General features: G+C 39.9%; 4 protein-coding genes across 5 annotated transcripts; 2 read left to right on the forward strand and 2 right to left on the reverse strand.

Moving 5' to 3' along the window:
* The first annotated feature begins 280 nt into the window (after positions 1 to 280).
* On the forward strand, positions 281 to 4,503 carry ormdl1 (ORMDL sphingolipid biosynthesis regulator 1). The gene is made up of 4 exons (XM_056389387.1): positions 281 to 424; positions 1,829 to 2,008; positions 3,109 to 3,260; positions 3,584 to 4,503. The coding sequence occupies exons 2-4, from the start codon at positions 1,835 to 1,837 to the stop codon at positions 3,717 to 3,719; spliced, it is 462 nt and encodes a 153-aa protein (XP_056245362.1). The 5' UTR covers positions 281 to 424; positions 1,829 to 1,834; the 3' UTR covers positions 3,720 to 4,503.
* An 821-nt stretch (positions 4,504 to 5,324) lies between these two features.
* adat3 (adenosine deaminase tRNA specific 3) lies at positions 5,325 to 9,657 on the reverse strand. Its single transcript, XM_056389385.1, has 2 exons — positions 9,559 to 9,657; positions 5,325 to 6,428 (listed from the first exon to the last, which is right to left on the reverse strand). Exon 2 carries the CDS (start codon positions 6,410 to 6,412, stop codon positions 5,381 to 5,383), a length of 1,032 nt encoding a protein of 343 aa, XP_056245360.1. The 5' UTR covers positions 6,413 to 6,428; positions 9,559 to 9,657; the 3' UTR covers positions 5,325 to 5,380.
* alkbh6 (alkB homolog 6) lies at positions 6,862 to 9,657 on the reverse strand. Its single transcript, XM_056389386.1, has 2 exons — positions 9,559 to 9,657; positions 6,862 to 8,607 (listed from the first exon to the last, which is right to left on the reverse strand). The coding sequence occupies exon 2, from the start codon at positions 8,600 to 8,602 to the stop codon at positions 7,898 to 7,900; it is 705 nt and encodes a 234-aa protein (XP_056245361.1). The 5' UTR covers positions 8,603 to 8,607; positions 9,559 to 9,657; the 3' UTR covers positions 6,862 to 7,897.
* Positions 9,658 to 9,894: 237 nt separating this feature from the next.
* osgepl1 (O-sialoglycoprotein endopeptidase-like 1) lies at positions 9,895 to 14,629 on the forward strand. Of its 2 annotated transcripts, XR_008829031.1 has the most exons (8): positions 9,895 to 10,283; positions 10,370 to 10,757; positions 10,857 to 11,061; positions 11,629 to 11,777; positions 12,519 to 12,649; positions 12,745 to 12,816; positions 12,958 to 13,137; positions 14,615 to 14,629. XR_008829031.1 is itself a non-coding variant. In XM_056389384.1 (7 exons), exons 1-7 carry the CDS (start codon positions 10,072 to 10,074, stop codon positions 13,040 to 13,042), a joined length of 1,242 nt encoding a protein of 413 aa, XP_056245359.1. In that variant the 5' UTR covers positions 9,895 to 10,071; the 3' UTR covers positions 13,043 to 13,166. The 2 variants fall into 2 exon arrangements, 1 of the variants encoding a protein (XP_056245359.1); XM_056389384.1 differs by lacking the exon at positions 14,615 to 14,629 and having other exon boundaries at positions 12,958 to 13,166.
* The last annotated feature ends 1,914 nt before the right edge of the window (positions 14,630 to 16,543 follow it).

A 16,543-nucleotide genomic window follows, 5' to 3' on the forward strand; every position in this document is an offset into this window, starting at 1 on the left:
ATTGGATGGAAGTGACGAGAGGGCGGGTTTGCTAAAAATTTCAGTGTAAATTCTACCCTGAATTAAAACTAACAGGTACACCCGTTTGTCAGGATGATGTAAACACACAGTTTTCGGGAGGATTGCCGCAACAAAACCAAACACAATCAAGCTCTGACTAACCCTAACTGTAATACATGTACTAAAAACCTTAACATAACCGGCTGTTTTGTATGACTTTTGCAGGAGGAGGACCGAGCCTGAGAAGTCAAAATACGGAAACAAATACCCTGGTATTGATGCCTTGAAACCACGTCTACTTCCGCCGGGGTCAGACTACGACGTGCTGTCAGACCCTAGGATCTGCACACATCAACAAGGGAATAAACCATTTCTCTCCATAGCACCTCGTCTGTTTAAATACCTCCACTGCTCGCTACCACCTGTAAGTTTGCAACGCCGGGTGTTTTATTTAGCACGTTCAAGCATTTAAGATACTGTTACTTAACGTTTATGATTTACGCAATGATGCTGACCAACTTGGTTTACGAATAGTGGTGGATTGGGTCGGGCTATGTACTGGAAACGAAAACATCTCTATGGCTTGTTTAATGTTTACACATCTACTTAGCAGGGCATGCTAGACATTACGAAATGGATTATACTCGTTTACATGAAGTCACTAAGACGTGTAGTCAGTATCCTCTCATGTACTTGTTTACGTAGTTATTTTAACAGTCCTGCTAATCGGCAAATCAGCAAATAGTCTGAGCCAGTGATTGTTATTTGTGTGTAACTTTTCTCAAATCATGTTTAAGTTTTCTTTGCGGTTGTCTGTCAGAACTGTCGTTGCAGAGACTTACTCTGTACGAGTAAATGGTCTTGTTATCAGATATGTTATCAGACCATATGTATCTGTTACTCCATGTGTTAACTTAGAATCTCTATCGACTGAGATGAGCACCAGTATCCCAAATGTTGCTGATAACTTTATTTCACACTTGAATAGTCATTTGGCCTAATGCTAAACCTCATGTGATTTTAGACATAAATTAAGAATAAACGAGGTAAATTGTCTTTAAAATATCGTCTCATTCATACGTGTACCTTTACATATTTTTTGACAGTTATCAATTACCAAATACCAAAATGTGATGTGACATGGCATGCATCAGGCCCAGTTGGTTGGGAGTGTGGAAATTAAGTCATCATTTCCTTTAATGTCTGCAAATTAAGCTTTGTTCATTTCCATTAATCCAGTCAAGCAGCTTAAAGTGTGCCACAGGGCAAAGTTCAAGAAGATTGCAAAAGAAGTTTTTCTTGTTATCACATTTAGTCTTGCAGGGAGGGCAAAGTGCTGCAGTGTTACTCTGGTGATATGATTTGCTACATCAAATATAGATATATTGCATAGAAATTTGTAAATGTTGCATGGTGATAGTTAAAGTTCAAGGCATATTGTAATTGCAGATGCTATTTGTTTAGTATTTATTATGAGTATAACTGGCATTTTGGGTGTTTCTAAAACTTTGTACAGGATTGTAGGATGCAGAGCTTATTTTAACAGTTAATGCCGGATCAATGGATATTACTACAAAACACTGATCTGACATTTTAATCGCTTGCAGTACTTACAAAAGGCCACAAATGATCATTAAGACAAACACCATAGAAAATCTAGATAAAGTTACAGAAGCATTAGTAAGCAAGTAGAATAGAAAGCTGAGTTTTTAATAACCTTAAAATGTTAAGTTCTTCCAGTAAATTATAAAGAGGATAAGAGTGACTATAAACGTTACACAAAACTGAAATACTATTTTGTGAATGTTATTTATTTTTCTGTCCACAGACCAGAATGAATGTGGGTGTGGCACACAGTGAGGTGAACCCAAACACTCGAGTGATGAACAGTCGAGGGATCTGGCTGACATATGCGCTTGGTGTTGGAATACTTCACATTGTGCTCTTGAGCATACCCTTCTTCAGTGTGCCAGTGGTCTGGACTCTAACTAATGTCATTCACAACTTTGTAAGTTACGTTTTCACCCTCAGAAGACAAACCAACAAAATTCAGATTATTGTCAAATCGCTCTGAAAACAATGATCTATTTCGACTAGCCCAAAGTTATATGAAGCTTCCAGTTGAATCTTGCCTGCATGCTTAGCCAAACAGCCTGGTGTCTGCTCCCCTCTCCCTTGCCTGTGCCTGTGTGTGCTTGTTTGAAATATGCTCTATTTTGGGGAGGCTGTCCTTGTGGCAGCCTGACACGTGACCTATTATTAAAACTTGTCCACTCCACATAAGGTCTGTAGACAAAACTGACCCCTCATTGTTACATGGCTGACCTCAAATAAAGAAACAAAGTCGATGTGTGTGACATCATTGAATAATGCGAGCTCGAAGCAGTTTACAAGGATTGTGTATCACAGCCAATATTGAAGGCTATTAACAGTAACAACTAAGGTCAACTATAGCCTATTGTTTTCCTCACAATACAACAGCAGTGTGCTGATTATGCCTTAGCCGTATGTCAGCATTTCAGTTTTATTACTTTTCCCTCTGTAATGCAGGTTTTCCATTTAAAGCTGAATTCCAGTGTTTTGACACAGAGGCAGGCGTGTAATTAGAAATGAGTGTCATTCCCAAGATAGCAAACTTGGTTTGCAATAAAAAGAGATCATCTTATTCAACTGCTTTTGTTTTTTTTTTGGCACATGAGGACCTATGCGCCACAAGCACCAGGCAAGATCTACATTGTTTCTGTTGGGATTTCTCTCATCATGCCCTTTCTGCCTTAAATATTCTGCAGTTCAGGCACTAAAACTCCTGCAGCAGCCCGACCCTGAGTTGGTGGTTTTTAATCTCTACTTTGTCAGAGAAAAGAGAGAAAAGGAAAGTAACCACAGACTTTATTACAGCAGCTGGGACGCTTTAATGATTAAAATCCTACAGTATTTAAGATGAAGTGAATCAGTTGTGAAAAAATGTTGCGCAACAACATCAGTTTCATGAAGTTATACTGGTGAAAACAAAATGAAAATGGGTCACTGCATTTAATCAGCCTGCAAAGTCTTGTTCATGACACACTGTAATTACTGCACTGTTGACCTAAGTTTTTCTCTCTACAGGGAATGTATGTGTTTATGCATGCGGTGAAGGGCACACCTTTTGAGACCCCGGACCAAGGAAAAGCCAGACTTCTTACACATTGGGAACAGCTCGACTACGGCGTGCAGTTCACCTCATCTAGAAAGTTCTTCACCATCTCTCCAATCATTCTGTATGTATCGCATATCCTGTGATTCTGTCTTTACACTGATGGATACTTTAGACATCAATATAGGAGTGTAACATTTAAAGTGTTTATGAAATCCTAGGTCTTTCACACTGACTACCACTTGGATTTCATCCTCAGCTTTAAAAAACATTGATCATGACTACAGCATTAAATGTTTTGGAATAGTCATGAAAGCTGAAATCTATATAATCTCTGCACATGTACAAGCAAATGTCTTGCACACTTTGTTTTGTCTTGCTGCTTATTTCTCGTATTAAAGATTTTGTGGTTTATTTTTGGATTAATCCCTTTATTTTTCTCCTCAGATACTTCCTGGCAAGTTTCTACACAAAGTATGACACGACACACTTTGTGATAAACACTGCCTCACTTTTGAGCGTCCTGATTCCCAAGCTGCCACAACTACACGGAGTGAGAATTTTCGGCATCAATAAGTATTAAGATATTGTAAATGCTGTGCCTCATAGCAACCGAAGTTAATTCCTATGTAGTCTGTACCGCCGATGTGTGTACTAAGTCGTACAGTTTGTGTAAACGTCACTGTCGTCGTTAGATTTATCAGGTTGCAGATGAAATGTTTAAAAAAAACAGGAGTATGTTTGTAGATGACAGGATGCCATATGCATTACTAACTTATGTGAATATTTAATGATGTATTTTTGGCCTGCATAGACCTGGGCTGGCCCAGGCATCAGTGAGGCTTTTGGTTGAGTTTGTTTTTTTTTTCTTTGCCCTCAGTTGACATGGTGTGAGTCTGTTTGTAGCCACAAAGATGTCCCAAATGTATTTTTCAAAGATGTTTACTTCCTAAGGGTAGGAGCCTGTGGCTCGTTTATTGGTACACTCTCATTTTGTAATGGGCGTCAAACTTGTTCATGCTAAGTGAAGAATGGAATCATACTCTTTATTTGCATGGTTTGTGAATCATTCCTCACTTGTAACTCAATCAAAACAGGGCAATGTTTTTTTTTTCATTGTACAGTTCTTTTGTGTGAATTTTATGTCCTGTATGTAGAAACGAGACAAATTATTGTTGTCAGGTAAAGTGTTTAGTGAGGAAGGTCTACAGTGTCTTTGTGACAAGTTTCACATATGTAGCTGCTCTCTTCGGATTATGACTTTTTGCTATCATTAAAGCAGCTAGTTCTGCTTTGTTTGGCCATAGCTCACAGTACTCATGATATTTCTTGTTCTTAATCTTATTAAAATCTTTGTGCCCTCCAAATGTTCCATGTCTTTGTTGTGCATTGCATGGTTTCTAATGTCAAGTGATTGAAGGAAGCTCTCAGATTGAGGGATTTACATGAATGTTTTTCACAACTTGCATTTGATGCGAGCTGTTTTCATAAACAGTAGAATTCTCAGCTGTGACAATCTGAGGCTTATCAGGAAAACCGTTAACTCCCACCCAACCTGGTTTGTTGACCACATGCACAGTAAAATATATGCATGTTGGAATAAGAAGGAAGAAGATCGGAAACAATCATCAAAATTCTTAACACTTATCTGAAAAATGTCTTGTATACAACATGGAATACAAACCCGACATGCTTTGCCAGTTGCTGGATACTGATCCCATATATAAAAAAACAAAGACACACGATGTCACTTTTTGTTAGTCAACTGCAGTTTCATCACCTGCATTTCAAGCCCCTCTATGAACAAAGAAAATGATGACTTTTCCGATTTCAATGTTGTTAAACTTTAGAAAATCTTAACATTTACATAGAATTTTATTTCTGTTTCAGATTCTGATTTAAAAATAAATGAAGGAGTTGTAACAGCTTAATAAGCTGCGTTGCATTAATAAATTAATAAACAAAACTTGACTCTGCAGCAGCTGTTATTATAATTCACTACATCATCATCATCATCATCATAATATTTACTGTGCAAGTGAAGTCAAGCTTCATTGTCACCGACTTTCTCTTTGCTTCAACAAGTCTAAGTCACAGTCAAACATCCCCATCTAATGGGAAGTCAGCCCCATGGTGGGAAACGTGTCACTGGGTTTCAACTACACACACACACGTTTCAATACAACAGTCAACATATGAATAAAAACTTTATTTAAAATAACTTTCATAAAACAGTGGTTTTGACTATAAGATGTGGTTGTCCAGCTTGTTAAGACCCTCACACTGTTTGCTCAAGACTCCTTTGTAAACCTCAAAGCGATGGTTCAAATCTTTCTGTGAGTGGATTTTGAACTTTGTCCCTAATGCTCCGTCAGCAGAAGCGGTCCCGTAGAACACACGGCCAATCCGAGAGTGGACCAGTGCCATGGCACACATAACACAAGGCTCTCGGGTCACATAAAGGTCATAGCCGGTGCATATGTACGGCTGAGAGCTCCCCTCTGCGTCAGGCACGTTTTGAAAAGTATCTGAGGTTGGCGAAGTGAATCGGCAAGCAGGGTATCTGTCAAAAGAATAACATCCGCCGCCCTGGCTCCGAGCCACAAGGTCAACGCAGACCGTGACTGCGTGATGAAGGGGATGGTCGCCTCGGCAGTCGTGGCCCACTGCAATGATCGTCTGCGTTGCTGGGTTCACCACTACAGCCCCAACTGCCTCCATCCCCATCTCCTTCCCAGCTCCGGCAGCAGTGATTGCAGACATCATGTACATGTGCATTGCAGCTTTCTGAGGTGGACTGAAGAGCTCTCCTCTCAGCGCGACCGTCACCTGTTTGTCCTCATGGAAGGAAGTGGGCCACTGTTTGCTCGCCAGCTCAAATTGAGGTCGGGTCAAGGGGGGACGTGCGGGGACCTTAACCACAAAAGGCTCACCTAATCCATCACGTCCAACTCCATCTGAGGGCAGCAGGGAGTCGATGCTGACCGCCTTCCTGTCTGGTGCGTCATCAACAAGGCACACGAGGACTTCCAGAGGATGAGGGCTGTCCTTCTCCTTGCATGCCCGCACCCGCTTGATGTGTTGAAGGCCATCCAACGGGTAGAGGCCGTTCAGCTCCCTGACCAGTCGAGAGGTCTCCTTCTTATTGACAATGGGTGCAGCAAACGCCTCTACCAGCTCGACGTCTTGTGACTGCTCATCTGACAGTACAGGATAAGCAACCCAGGAGTCTGTGTCAAACTCTGACCCTTTCCAGCGTTTCATCTGTGGCTCCATTGTTCTGGCGGTCCTCCTGTGAAATATGATTTCACACCAAAGTCAAACACAGTGAGTGCATTTGCAGGGAAGAGCACATGATGACAAAGCCTACCTCAAAATGTGGGACACAAACTAAGCCTGATCTCTCTAATACGACAGCGTCAGTCCACAACCTTTGAATTGTGGCTTTGCATATTTCTGTATTTTAACAGTCAGGTTGAACGACTTTCTGGTCTCATTACTCACAGTATGAACAAGCCACTTGTAACTTCAGAGATAACAGTGAACTTGTAATAAATAATCTCTCTGTTTAATAGGTGGCATATGTAATATGCTACTGCTATCTGATGCATTTCTGCAGGGCTTTGAGTGGAACATGTTCTTCATCTGTACCATAAAGAACACCAAAATACTGTCACATTAACTACTTGTATTACATGAACAAAAACAAACACAGAGTGACACAGTTACTTTGCAAGGTAGATATTTATAGCAGAGCCCAGCTGACTCTGACAGTTTGAGGCAGAAACCGATATTACATATCAGAGTTTTAAAAAAAAAAAGTATGATTACAATCTAGTAAGATAAACAGTTTTGATGAGTAACCGTTACAGGATAAATTAAGTGCTTTCATAAGGCTGATGGATTCTTAAGAGACAGATTTAGCAGAGGCTGAGATATCCTGACATCTACTCTCTAGCATGGGTCAGGCTCCGAAAACACTGGATCCTACATTTCCCATAATGCAACTTCTGTCCCTTACTTTCTCAAACATGACAAAGTGAATACATTACACAACTGCTTCCATAGGCTGTCTGGCACACCACCTGACTAGTAAACTGAATTTCATGTGTAAATGTGTGGTGTGTGTCCCTTCAAATTTGGTCATTAAAGAGTTGTGATGAAGAATGTGATGATGAATGATATGTATTGAGTAAAAATAAACTTGTCACTATTCTCTGGTGGACAAACTAGGAATGACACTGTTTTCTAAATGAACCTCGTTCATATCGTTGGCCTTTGTGTGCTGCAGTTTCATGTTATTTATTAGTAAACACATGCTGATACCAATATATCTGTGCAAAGCTAACATCAGCTGATAATATTGGCCATTCTGATGGATTGGTTGAGCTTTTTTGTTAAGTAAATCCATAAAGTAAACAATGCACAACCAATATTATTATATCATATCTATTTTATGTATGTAATGCTGTACATGTCCTGCTGTATTAAGTATTTCATTAATCAAAAAAAATCATTCTGGTTCTGACAATCATTTATCTACTGAAAACTAAGGAAGAAAAAAGCTACCACATCTTCAGAGGTACAGTGAGATCACTTGAGGCAGCTCAGGCCTTTCAAAAAGCTAGAAGTGATCCATTGTAGACGTGCAATGTAATTCAATTCAATAATTCATAAAGCAGCCTAGATTACACACCCATTGACATTATGTATGTAAATGTTTTACTGCAACAAACTATCAGGTCATCATTCAGTCTTTCCTCATTTCCTTCCCAGTATAAACTTTGTCTTCATGACTTTGGGCACGTGTCGTATAGTCAGTGACACTCTTGTGTCTCGGGTCAGTGTGTCCCCTGGCAGGGCCCCGGCAGCCGACAGATTCACCACCTTGTCTGTCAGTGTGTCCTGAGCGCAGGCCTGGATGCCATGAAGGAGGCGCTGGTACATGTCATCCTGCAGGATCAGAAGACTGCGCGGCTTCACCAGCAGGGAGAACAGGTAACGGTTCTCCTCCGTCTGCGGAGCATCGCCCTCCAGGCTGCTGACGGGTGTGTAGAAGTCAAGGAGGGTGTGAGAGCCCAGACTGATGGTGGTGACTGTAGGGTGGTACAAAGGGCCGTCTTCGTGGGGCATAATCCCTTCTCCTTGTTTATACTCATTCACCAACACATGATTGGCTGTTTTCCCACTGAACGCACCCAGAGAGGAAATTTTCTCACAGTATGTCTGCAGCCAGTCAGGAATCTTCTCTGCCAGCATGCCTTTGGGATGTGGTAACCCTCCCCAGTTCTGAAGCCTTCGGCCTGACAGCTGAGTCCACTTAGTTTTTGGAGACTTGTACACCTGCTGTAGAAGGTAGGACTCCTCATCCTCTGATATGAAATCTGGGATGTAATACACTGTTGGTAGTGCATCATGTACGACAAACTGCTTCATTTCCTCCAAAATACAAGTTGGGTGTTCCATGTCTCCTTTAGAAAAGTCAAGATAATACTAATGTTAAAACGTAGGCCAAAAACGGCTAATGCTGGCTAAGCTCCCTGGTGGTGGCTAACAAGAGAATAAAGTGTACCACAGCCTTGTCTGTTAACGACTACAAGAAAAACTGAAAATCTAAGGGAAATGTCTAAGACATGTACCAAAACGTACAGGTCTGGTTCAAGTTCTCTAATAATGAAATCTGAGCAAGCAACAGGACAGCCCTCAAATTACCATGTGATCCAGTGCATTTCCGTGTATGTTGATAGCATTAGCATATTTTTGCTTCCTCTAATTTTTTACATTCACTCTACTAAAGTAAATTACACAGAAACCGTCACCAGATTGTAAGGTTCATTACAAGTTCACTGACATCTATGAAATAAACACCGTTTTGTTCTTCTGCGGTTAAAAATCCAAGCTGCGACGGAACCCCCCCCCCCCCCCCGGTAAAATCACTGACAAATGGACGTCGTGCCTTCAATATTGTGGCACATAAGAACTTTCTAGTGTTAAAACGATTATTTTTAAACTAAGGTTAATTTGGTCGGAAACATTACCTCAGAGGAGGCTTTTAAACAGCTTTTTTGTGGTTATTCTTACTGGTAATCCCTCAAGTCATCGCTGCATGATGATGCCGTGTCATTAAAGAGCAATGTCCGTATGTTTGGTGTTTTTATTTCAGTTATACCAGACCTTACATTAATATCTTGACTTTACGTACACCACATATACAATTATATATTATATACACCACTTTGTTCTTGAGTTATTATGCTGTTTAATGGGAAGAACGACATTTCTGGTGTCCGTGAAGGCAGCACAGCCCACGAAAAAGGCAAATTCTCAAATTCTGAAACACCGCCATCTTTGTAACGTCCCCGGCACAGCGCAGCACAATACAGAAACCTAAACTCGGATATCATCACGAAATGAAACTTTACCTTTATTCAGATCGATACTTTGAAGGAAATCGCGCTTGGTGAAAGAGTCTATCTTCTCGACTCCATGCTTATTCTCATGAGCACCCAACTAAAGTGCCCCCCCCCCCAGAAGAAAATATCTGATTTTTTTTGGACCCATGCGATATTTTCTATATGATTTTTCAAAATCATTAGATTTTTAAAAAGCATAAGTTCGACATTTATAACGTTAAATCATTGTCCCATCTTTATGTTTGTGACTTTTGGCTAGCTATCTGTACTTAAACCAAGGTCTCAAACTTGCCGCTGCACGGAATTATTTACATGTGACACAGCCAGAAGTCGCTGGAGCAGGAAAGAGCAACAAGAAAAGCCTGTGCTTCGTATGTTTTTAGTTCCTGCTTTGTTGCTGTGAAACCAAATGAGACGATGCTGGAATATTCTACTTTATTTTCTTTGATTTTATTCTATTAGTTTAACATTCAATGTGAACGGAGGTGAGGTCACCCTGAGTTATTCGTATACACAGGGTTAATGACCATGTTCCCTTCAAAAGTTAAAAACCTGCAGAGGGTGCTGCAGTTAAGACACACATTTTACTGCTCTCCTTCATATGGAAAAGCCTCCTGCTCCAGACTGGTACTGGGCATTGAGACAAGCTGTGATGACACTGGAGCTGCTGTGTTGGATGAGAAAGGTGCAATACTGGGAGAGTCGCTACACTCACAGAAAGAAGTACATCTGAGGTGGGTGTCAGAGCTGCATTCACTTATTAGGGTCACTATTTAGGAATTTGTTTCAATATACATGCTTCCCCTCTCAAATACTGTAGGACTGGTGGCATCATCCCCACAGTGGCACAACAACTCCACAGCGAAAACATAGAGCGTGTGGTCCAGGAGGCTTTGGAGAGAAGCGGTGTGGACCCAAGTCAGCTCTCGGCAGTGGCCACCACGGTGAAGCCGGGCTTGGCCCTGAGCTTGAGCATCGGTCTTAAGTTCAGTCAGAGGTTTGTGAGACAGCACAACAAGCCGTTCATCCCCATCCACCACATGGAAGCCCACGCCCTGACCGCCAGGATGCTTCACCCCATCGCCTTCCCCTTCCTGGTCCTGCTCATCTCTGGTGGTCACTCACTTCTTGCTGTGGCTCGAGGAGTCGATGACTTTCTGCTTCTGGGTTACTCTCTGGATGAATCTCCAGGGGACATACTGGATAAAGTAACACCGTCACACTAACATTGAGCTGATGTTGGTGGCCATGCTGCTCAATTTGTTATAATCAAGACAAACAAATACTGTTTTTGTGTGGATTCACAGGTGGCAAGACGTTTGTCCCTCACAAAACACCCACAATGCTCCACACTAAGCGGAGGACAAGCTATAGAGCTTCTGGCAAAGAGCGGTGACAGGATGAGGTTCCGTTTCACGACGCCTATGGGACAAACTCACGACTGTTGCTTTTCTTTCGCTGGACTTCGGAATCAAGTTACAATGATGATAAAGAAAAAAGAGGCAGAGGAAGGTATGAGGTATCCTGAATGACCTAATCCATGTAACCTGTGAATTTCAACAAACGGTAACCTCAGTATTTAAATTAACTCTGTGAAAAGTTTACTTCCACTTCCAGATTGTTCCAGGAAATACAAGATAACAAATGGATAGTATAATATATTTTTCACAATGACATTTTGACTCGTCAGACACAGGTGTAATTAATAACATTAATTGCTGCATTGATCAAGTCGTTAATGTTATTACTAACACCTGTGCTTTCCCTACCATGACAAGTCAAAAGGTTTATGAATCTGAGAAATAAGAAAAGCTACAGCGATGAAAAAAAATACAAAATGAAAAGAGGTTCGTCGGGTTCATGTGAGTAAAAACTGGCAGTTTGGGCAAAGTTTAATTTGCATTTTTCTTTTGCTCAGCAGGAACATATCAGAAGAACGTGCATTTCAAGCTCTTGATAATGTTATTTCAGTAAAATTGTACTTAGCTCCTTTTGTTACTAGTTTGCCCGGTATCGTTAGCAGTTATTAATGAGATTCTCCTGTAAAACCATTGTAACTTTTGCTTCCTCCCTCTGTAGGTATAGAACAGGGGACATTACTGTCATGTGTGAATGACATTGCGGCTGCCACACAGCACACTGTAGCCACTCATCTTGCAAAGCGCACACATCGCGCCATCTTGTTCTGTCAGGCAAACGGCCTGCTGCCAGCAAGCAGTCCCACCTTGGTGAGTGCGTTACTTCACTTTGTACTTTAGAAAATAAGTTTGTTACAGCGCTCGCATTGACCTCGCAGAGCAATATGATAACAGCATTGACCACCAGCATCATAATCATTCGGTACTTGCTCTTGAAAAATATGATAATAAATCTAATTTTAACTTCCTTAATTAGAGGGTTGATGAAAGGAATGTATGCTCGGTTTGTGGTCTCAGATCTTATCTCACTTCTGATCTTTTCATTCTGTGTGTACAAGACCCTAAAAAGGACTCTAGATTGCTCATACTTTAGTGGTTGTGGATAAAAGCCTCAACAGTATACTGGATATGTACAGTAGGTCTAAATAACAGCTTACTAAACAATAAGGCTGGTGATTATTCTATATTTCTCTTATTGTCAACAATAATACTATAATTACTCGATCAAATGTTAATTAACTTGCAGCTGTAACTAGTCCTCAACAAATGCACCATTTCCTCCTGTTTGAATAACATTTAAAAACTACAGTTTTCTGATGTTTTAGGAAATTACTGAGCCTTTTTTATAAAAAATTTAATTTGTATTTGAGACCTTTTTTTTTTAAGGATTTATGTATTCAAGGAAAACGAGAACATTGTGTTTTGTTGACAATATGATAGACATATTGATGAAATGTAATGATAGAATAAGAGCAGCTTTATCCGTCAAATCAAAGAACACTGTGCATACACTGAGATTTGAAGCTTCCATCAGTAACTCTGTTTTTCTAGGTGCTGTCTGGAGGAGTTGCGAGCAACCAGTACATCCGCAAGGCTTTGACCGTTATCACTGAGACGACAGGGCTACACCTCCTCTGTCCTCCAGCCAAATTCTGCACTGACAACGGAGTGATGATTGCATGGTGTGTGTATTGCCACGATCATTAGTGGATGCTTAATCACAGGGGCCATACTTTATCAGATTTTATGACCTGGATCATTTCTTTTTTTCAACCAGGAACGGAGTTGAGCGCCTGAGAGAAGGGAAAGGGATACTGCCTCCAAATGTAGACGTCTTCTATGAGCCAAAGTAAGTCGCCCAACACTGAAAAGGATTACATGTTGAATTTAAGCAAAAACTCGATTGTGACACCAAACCAAACTATTGTGGGCCAATTTATCTGTACTGCTGATTAAATGAACACTGGCTGACATAAACGTTGTGTTCCAGGGCACCGCTGGGTGTGGACATGACAGCGGAGGTGAAGGCCGCAGGGATCAGGTTACCATCAGTCAGGATCAGGATCCCCAACTGACAGACTTTTGCTTTTATCATGTGCAAAAAATAGCTGACACTCCTGGATTTTCCCAGTTCAAAGTATATACTGTGTATTTAAAGGACATTACACAGGTATTTATTAATAAATGTGTTTTTATACATCTCAGTTGTTTTTTTTAATACCTCTCACTAAACTAACTGAAAAGTTGAAAATTTTGGAGTTACTTATATTTTAACTGTTTCTATAAAGTCTATATTGTATATAAAACAATTTAAATGTGTTTATTTTGACTGCAGTGTACTATATTGACAGCTTGCAATATATCTGCATCATGGCACCACTGTGTTTAATTGTTACAGGCCACAGCTGAAGCTACATGGTTGTTACACAACGTTTTGATTCAACCCGTGTTGCATATACACTGCAATTATTCATTCAGTCATTCATTAATTGTTAGCTCAACTGCCACCTATCGACTTTTTTCAGATCACAATCTTCTGTTTGAGATTATATAAAAAAATTATAAGAATTCAAATCCAGTATCATAAAAGTCAAATAACAGAATCCAAATGTTTGTTAGAAGAATGTTGTTGGCCATTTATAAGTGATTATACACAACCAGTATGTTACATTAAGCCCCTTCTTACCTCTGACATACAGTGTTCCGAAGCTGATAATATGATGAATATGAATACAAAAGCCTTTCATACAGAGCCACTCAATTAGACTGAGTGGACTAATCACATGTTGCGCCACAGGTTCATGTAAGGCCTGAAATCTGTCTTTGTAAGATGGTGGTATGGGAGTGGGCACAGGGCTTCCATTGAGAAAATTCTGCCTAATTTTCATGAAGTCAGGAGCAAGTGTAAATGAGAAATACATCAATGCACATATCTAAATGATAAAAAATGAAATGAAAAAAACAACAATGGAAGGGAATTCATCTTTTAAGATCATGGTAGATATGAGGGCATAATATTCAGTCAATCAATAAAGTAAGGTTGAAAGAAAAGTTAGACATTTTGGGTCCTTGAGGTTGCCATTTATGTTTACGAGGGTAGTAACTGCTTTGTTGTGACATCACAAAGTTACAGACGTCCTGACAGTCGCTTTTAAGGCTCAGTTTCTGAATACAGGCTGTGTGCATTTCTCTGTGGACTGAGCACTTTGATACTTAGACCTGCTTTATAATCAAACAACACATGAGCATCTACCTTTATACTATATATTCTGTACAAGAAAACTCAAAACGCCTTCAGAAAACAGTTGAAATGATACAGGTTTTTCAAAGCCCGTACTTTTGGTTCTTGTGGAAAAGCCTTTTTTAATAACGCTTGGACAAAGTAAGACAAACAGCACTTTCACACTGTGATGACAAATCAAAGCTGGAGTTTGCTCAGTTGTTTTGGATTAGTATTGGAGCAGCTCTGCCGTCTGTGTAGACACGGTGTAAGATAAGAAAAGCCCGAACAAACCACCATGAAGTGAGACCTGCTGCTGCCTCCAGTCATCTGTCCTGTGATGAATGAAATTATTTCAAAATCACACGTTAGGAACTTGTCTTCTCATGTTTGCTTATGTTTCCCTGTGTACATGTTTCCTCTATAGAGACCCATGTGCATTCAGTAGAGCCCTACACCAAGACGGAGCTGACGGTCCTGTCTCTGCCAGACATTATTTACCTCTACAGTCTGAAGTCTGAGGGGAACACGACCAGGAATCCTCTGCTCTATCTTTACCCAGACATCCACAGAGACGCTGCCTTTGGACGCTACTGCAGCATCCCTGGTATTGTCTCTTAACTTACTTCACGCTGAGAATCAGCTCACTTTATTCACAGAGTGCAACAATAGACAAACAGGAATTACTTTCAGGATGGTGATTGTTATTTACGTGTTCCTGCAGAAACATATTGTCTAACATACTGTCAACCAGTACTGCATAACAATGTGCTGATTTGAAGCTCCTCACACTCTCCAACTTGTACTGACTTATAGATTTATAATGTTAATGTTGCCATTACAACTGCATAGATTATCTAGTGTACTGTAAATCTGTGTCATATTATTAGAAGCATACTGTTCTCGATTGAACATGAGCCCTGTAATGACCTCTAATGACCTCTGTTCATGCAGAAAAGGAGGCACCTAAAAAAAGAAGTTACCTCCTACCCATACAACTCATACTGTAAGCAAGATGATAATAATTAAAAAAACATCAGGAGTAAATGCTGTGCATCACAAATATTTGACATCAACACTGCACAGTCTCCAAATGATCATAACTCTGTTCAGGAGTTACCAGATTGGAGTGTGTTACTGCAGGTACTCCATTACCTCAGGTGTGTTAGTTGATAAATGATGACACCTCCTCCCTGTCTTTGAAACAATGGCCCAGCTCCAGTGGCCAGCCTCACACATTCACACACTGTGACTTGGGAGTCCACAAGAGCTCAGTGCTGTCCCACTGAATTCAACGAGTGGGACTTTTTGAACCCTTTATGCACACTTTTTGTGTGTCTGCAACTCTGCAAACTCTGCTTAAGTGATTAACTGTAATTATTTGAACATTATGTGTATATTTTATATGTATTGGAGTGCTGTGTACACTGCTACTGAAACTTCCTCCACCACTGTTTAAAGCTCCATGTGACTGAAACGGAGACAGAAAAAAGATTTAGATAAATAAATACATGTATTCATATATAATTTGCTTGAAAATTCAACAGACGAACATTCCACTAGAACACACAGAGTTCTACTAGAACTGAGGGTTCTATTTCATCACAGTGTGACAGAAGTCTGCAGATACACTAGATTTCTCACTTCAGACTTCAGTGTATATTTATTCAGCACAGTGAACAGACATAGTATCTTTACTACTGAACTACAAGTATCTTATCACAAGATAAAGAGAACAAGAAACAACAAGAAAAGGAAAAGTGGACGAGGCAAAGCAAGTCAACAACGCTCATCTGAAGATGTCTGAGGACAGACAGGTAGGACAATTACTGTAAATGCACTTTACTGAAGAGTCAGCTGTTAGTTTTGACTTTAGAGATTCATTTGCACAATTTAAAAACAAAAGAAAGGTGATGAAGAACTGAATAGAACAGAATAACATGAATAGCATGTATAGCTTCAGATCTTCAGATCATCAGAACACATCATCCTCTTTTTTATTGTTGTTTGATACAGGGAAATAATAATTTAGAAAATGTAAATTTTAATTTCCATTATCAGGACCTAAACAAAAGAAATCATATGTCAAAGTATTTTGAAAAGTGGTTATATTAACTGAAACAATAGTCCTAGAGTAAACTAACTTTGTTTTAGCACAAGATAACTTACAAATCATGATCTACAATGATCACACAGGAGTCACATAGTAGTTATTGAACTAGTTGTTATTAATTTTTAATATTGCCAAGTGTGAACAGATATAATAATAATTTTAATAAAAAATATGATATATATTGTATTATTATATAAATATAAGGCTGAAGACAGTGTTAAGTATTCAGTTTTTTTATTTAAA

Source organism: Seriola aureovittata, chromosome 11 (genome assembly GCF_021018895.1).
Source record: "Seriola aureovittata isolate HTS-2021-v1 ecotype China chromosome 11, ASM2101889v1, whole genome shotgun sequence".
Taxonomy (NCBI): Eukaryota; Metazoa; Chordata; class Actinopteri; order Carangiformes; family Carangidae; genus Seriola; species Seriola aureovittata.

Excerpts from the sequence above, each read along its gene's own strand:
- alkbh6 (XM_056389386.1), bottom strand. The coding sequence starts at position 8,602 with ATGGAACACCCAACTTGTATTTTGGAGGAAATGAAGCAGTTTGTCGTA.
- osgepl1 (XM_056389384.1), top strand. The coding sequence starts at position 10,072 with ATGACCATGTTCCCTTCAAAAGTTAAAAACCTGCAGAGGGTGCTGCAG. Across the intron at positions 10,284-10,369 it reads CAGAAAGAAGTACATCTGAG|GACTGGTGGCATCATCCCCA; the intron begins GTGGGTGTCAGA and ends CAAATACTGTAG. Across the intron at positions 11,062-11,628 it reads GAAAAAAGAGGCAGAGGAAG|GTATAGAACAGGGGACATTA; the intron begins GTATGAGGTATC and ends CTCCCTCTGTAG.
- adat3 (XM_056389385.1), bottom strand. The coding sequence starts at position 6,412 with ATGGAGCCACAGATGAAACGCTGGAAAGGGTCAGAGTTTGACACAGAC.
- ormdl1 (XM_056389387.1), top strand. The coding sequence starts at position 1,835 with ATGAATGTGGGTGTGGCACACAGTGAGGTGAACCCAAACACTCGAGTG. Across the intron at positions 2,009-3,108 it reads CTAATGTCATTCACAACTTT|GGAATGTATGTGTTTATGCA; the intron begins GTAAGTTACGTT and ends TTCTCTCTACAG. Across the intron at positions 3,261-3,583 it reads ACCATCTCTCCAATCATTCT|ATACTTCCTGGCAAGTTTCT; the intron begins GTATGTATCGCA and ends TTTTCTCCTCAG.